At 40.9% G+C, this 5098-nt stretch overlaps 1 protein-coding gene across 1 annotated transcript in view; it reads left to right on the top strand.

The window, feature by feature from the left end:
* Nucleotides 1–5098, top strand: part of stpg2 (sperm-tail PG-rich repeat containing 2) — a 62671-nt gene that overhangs the window by 44828 nt on the left and 12745 nt on the right. The window contains exon 11 of the mRNA XM_008286970.1: nucleotides 2706–2871. Coding sequence (XP_008285192.1) covers nucleotides 2706–2871 — 166 coding nt within the window. The remainder of the gene's footprint in view (nucleotides 1–2705; nucleotides 2872–5098) is intronic.

The raw sequence follows: 5098 nt of genomic DNA, 5'->3' as shown, positions 1-5098 counted from the left end.
CGAGCCACCTTGCAGCCCTGAAGTGGAAACATTTACATGCTCATTCATTCTTTTTTGTATTTTTATTCTCTTTGTGAATTCTTCGTGGATTTCTGTTCTGAAATGTTGCTTAACAGAGACTTCTAGCTCGGCTCGCCTCTGTTCATAGACCGAGCGTCCTTGCAGCAGCTTCCAGTTCAACACATATGCAGTATGCGGTCAATAGATGTATTTCTGCTGCAATGCATCCAGTTGTAAACTCATTTACTATTTAGTTTATTTAATATTAACCAAGACTTCATCTTTTAGTGATTTCCTCTCACAGTGTTCTTCACTGGTAGTCCTACAGAAGTCCTAATGAACTGTAAGTTGAACATTTTTACACTTAACATTTTGCATGCATCAAAAGTACAATGCCATCAGTTTTGTTAATTCTTCTAGCTTCACATTTGTTAAAAAATATTGTCAGGTCTGACAGTCTGTCTCGGTTCTAGCTTCACATCAATATTTAATTTCAGGTATTCTTTGTCACTGGCTGACTGCCTGCCACAAATGTGTATCTGGCATCTACAGTATATATGCACTCGAAGATATTTTTCAAGGGCAGACAGTCAAGGCCAATGTGACAGAATTGTTAAGAAACGGTATATTTGTGTGTGTGTATGCGTGTGTGTTTGTAGGAAGGGAGGTACCGAGCTGTCTAAATGTCGAGGGTGTGTAATTAAAATCAACCTGAGTGCTGTCAATAGCTGATGACTTCAACTGGGAACAGTGGTTTGTTCCATATTCAGGTATAATTATGGACCATAGGGCTCCGCAGATGTGCGCCTACAGGTGTGTGTTGTATTAAATCCGCCAGGAGACACGCGACGCACCGAAACCATGGGAAACAGTAACAGGTGACGCAAAATTTTTCTCACTCTCATTTAATTTCATTTTTCTTCCCAGCAATGCCACAGTCGCTGTCAACATCACACAGAAGCTGTTTGTCTCTGTGTGCGCCTGTAAATTGACGGTCCCCATGTATGTGTGTGAGAGGTTGCATCGTCGTGTTGTGCTCGCCTCCTTTTCCTCCTACTGTGTCTATAATGAAAAGCTAAATGGCCTGGGATAGCAATGATTAAAGATGGACGGCTACCTAGGAAGAGAAGGAGAAAACAGCGGTCGGGAAATGACAGTTTGAGGTAAATGACAGCTCTGCTATGTTTAGGATAAATGGATCGTGCAGCTATATTCAGCCTCCGACATCAATTATTCAAAGACCCACCGACAAGACAAATCCCCAGTAACTGAGATTCCTCTGCAGCAGTAGTGGTGAACTTTCTAACTAGGTGACATGATTCACCCATTTCCCATTTCAGATCCAAATTTCTGCTGCTGGGATCCATTACATGTTCATATCGGCAAGGGGTGCCTCCATGAATTAGGCTTTAATTAGTAGCTGTTCATTGCAGACTGAGGTTGTAAATGGCTTTATATAGAAGTGATTCATCTGACATTCCAATGATATGTTGGAAATGTCACCAATGTTTCAGTAATTGTTCCTCCTTCTGTGAAGATGCAGAATAATGACACCTGCAAGCCGTCATTATATCTTTGTGCGCGGGTGCATTTGTCTGCATTTGCATGTAGATGATGTGACATGTACCGTGTGTCCTTGCATATGTGCGCTAATATTCATGCATGAATGTATGTACATGTGTGATATTGTGACAAGTCTGACCATGTGAGTGTGTTCAGATACCAGATGGGTGAATGGGTCATTTGTTATTTTTAATGAGCGTGTGTCTGTTACACTGTCAGAGCGTCGGTGGTTTCACGTAAATGGGACAAACGCTACATTTTGCGTGTGTAATTGTGTGTTCCAGTGAGTGTTAGATACTGTGAGACACTGTGACTCAATCCTTGGTTTCCTATCACAGTTATTCAGGCCTTTCCAAAATATGTGATGCATAAAGCGTTTCTGCTGCGGCTTCCTCCCACACACTCCAAAGACATGTTGAGGTTAATTGGTGATTCTAAATTGTCCGTAGGGGTGAGTGTGGGTGTGCTTGGTTGTTTATCTCTCTGTGTGGCCCTGTGATGGACTAGCGACCTGTCCGGGGTGCTGAATCGACTGGGATAAGCTCCAGACCCCCCTGTGAGCCTACTGAGGATTAAGCGGTGTATAGATAATAATGGAAGTCTTTCTGTGTTCAGTCTGCTGATTTTGGTTATCTCATGGCTTTTGATGTATTGTCAAAATGTATGTTTTTTTCTGACGTGCCTCAACATCTATTGAAGGGAATGAAATGACTTTCAGAGAATGAACCCTCATGGCTTTGATCTCCTGATTGTTCATCTAGTTCCATCAGCAGGTCAGACTTTGCATTTACTCAGTGAGAGAGTTCAACATCTACTGCAGTGATTGACATTTCATTTAGTAAAGACAAATGTCTCCTAATGACTTGTGTCGTCCTCTGACTTCTCTCCCTGTGTCAAAATGGGATTTATTGCAATGCTGTAGCTTCCCTGCTAAACCATTACCACTCCCATTGTCTTCAGTGCTAATTAGTAAATCCTACTATATTTAGCATCCTTGAGTCAACATTTGGCTCAAAGCACGCTATGCTTAAGTATAAACTCACAGTGCCGCTGGCGGTGTTGGTGGACTCGTCTTGTTTTGTACATATTGCCATGTAAACTGAAGCACTCCTCTGCTCTGCTCTGCTCTGCTCTCTCTGTAGGACTCCCCTCCACCCAACAGTTACAATGTGAGTCAGACATTTGAGAAGGTTAATGGCCACTTTTACTCAGAACCCCGAAGTGAAGGAGCTAAGAAACGTCAGAGCTGCTTCCTCTCTGCCGCACCGCGAGATAATTTCTTCCTGCGATGTGACCCCAGCGTACCAGGTGTCACGCACACTCAAACACACACACACACACACACACACACACACACACACACACACACACACTCCGAACAGCATCACATAAAGAGAAACTAATCTGTCGATGAGTTCGCCCGTCCTTCCTTTCCTTTGGGTGTTGAGCATTTGGAAAGTGTACAATTCCCCCTTTTCTTCATCATGCGGTCCAATTAGCTCCATCTCTGTGGGGCTCTGAGCTAATATTTACCTCAGTTACACTCCCATTGAAAAATGTTGTTTCAAAATTGATAGATTCATGACTTACTTGGATAATTTATGACTAGCCCCATTTCACCAAGGGACTCAACCCATGCGGCACCCCAAACCGTTTAACCAAAATCCAATTTGCATATAAATAGATTTGGACTGTTTGCAGAAGTGTTTCTTCTTCGTACACACACACACCCTCATGCACCCCCACACTGAAGCAGATATGCAGACACAAGCATATGGACGCTCATGCATGCATAGAGACACACACACATACAATCTTTTTTTTTTTTTCATTATTGAATTTTCATTAAGAATAGGCCTACTGTATATGGAACATTAGGAACATTATATTCCTCATGATACTGGGTCCCTGGTGATCATATTCCTGATATGCTAAGAGCATTTAACTATTGGCTATTTTTGAAGCACACACGCACTAATAAATGAGAGTGTTACCCGTAATAGTCTGTGACATTAGCAGTTGCTCAAGGTGTTTTTAATATGCAGTTGTCTTATTTTCATGCCATGTGTTTGTGTGTGACTTTGAAAGTCACCCCATTTGTGTATTCATAAGCTGATTGCATTTAGCCGTCGGGTCAGACAAACACCTACTGCTGTCTAACTGTACAACCATGTTGGGCCAGTAATGAATTCTTTTTCTTATTTTTCTTATCGTAATTCTAAATGGAACAAATATGATCCATAGCCCAGGGGTCCATTAAACCATTTGGAAAATCGATCTTGAAAGTTGTTTCCATAATTCCTGAAAAGTTCCAGGTGGCAGTTGAGGTTTTAAATAACAAACATTTATGAGAGCAATGTTGTGTAATGGATAAACCCCTGAGGCTGAGCTGCTTCATTTTGAGAACATTTTCTAAATTCGGTGGGAATGTTCCGTCTTTAAGTGAAAATGACTTTTGTAAGTTTTTTTTTTTTTTTACCTGCGAAACTGTGTGTGGCATTCATTTGTTTTTTTATGTGCAATGAGCTCAGTGCACCTGCTTCTGAAAGTGCCTCACAGTGAGAAGTAAGAGTGTTTCATTGATCTATACAGAGCACCTCTGTGGACTGGACAGTAGGTCTGTTAATCACAACACGGACAGTTAAAGTTTGTATTTCACTGGAGCCTCACTCAGTTGACAGGGAAAAGTTCTAGTTTACAATGCAGCCACATTTTAGTGATTTTTGTTGTCTAATATGTATGAAAAGGAGCAAAACAGGTTTCAACCAGGCAACCTTATTACATTTAGTCTGAATGTCATTTGATCTCCTGATTCAAATGAACTGCAATTCTAAATCCATCTTCCACACTTACTTCACTGTTGACATCTTAACATTTCTAAGGGCACAACATGCAGACAGTTACAGATGTCAGCTTACCCAAAATTACTTCACCCTCTGAATTCCAAAACCTGCCACCAGCTTGAAAGCCAAGTTTAAAAAAAAATAAATCAATTTTTTTTAAAAGGCACAATTTATTTGAGCCAGAGACGGTAAAAATAGACAGAATTGTGTGTTTTTCAGATTTCTGAAGGTCCTTGGACAAAAAGTGAGCGATGTGTAATTCCATTAGGAAAATTAATCAAGTTGTGATATTTAATCAAAATCACTTTAATCTTCATGTCTCATTTTAAGGTTTGAAAAAAATTTGTTTACACTAACCAGATTCTGTAAAAGAACAAAACATTCTGCCTCTGAAACCTTTCGTGACTCAGCTGTGACCAACAGTGACATGGAAAAAAATTCTGGGATGTTTCTGTTGAACTGGTCTGAACCAAAGACTCAGAGCAGATGTTTAACCAGAGCAGATGGGAGACAAGTATGAAGACAAAATAAAAGTGTAGGCAGTAAACCATCTATAGCACGGGTGTCGAATCCTGGTCCTTTAGGGCCACAATCCTGCATGTTTTAGATGTGTCCCTCTTCCAACACACCTGATTCAAATGATCAGGATCGTTATCAGGCTTCTGCAGAGCTTGATGATGAGCTGATCATTT

The sequence above is a fragment of the Stegastes partitus genome, unplaced genomic scaffold (assembly GCF_000690725.1).
Source record: "Stegastes partitus isolate 25-593 unplaced genomic scaffold, Stegastes_partitus-1.0.2 Scaffold480, whole genome shotgun sequence".
Lineage (NCBI taxonomy): Eukaryota > Metazoa > Chordata > Actinopteri > Pomacentridae > Stegastes > Stegastes partitus.
This window is presented reverse-complemented; position numbering and strand designations above follow the sequence as displayed.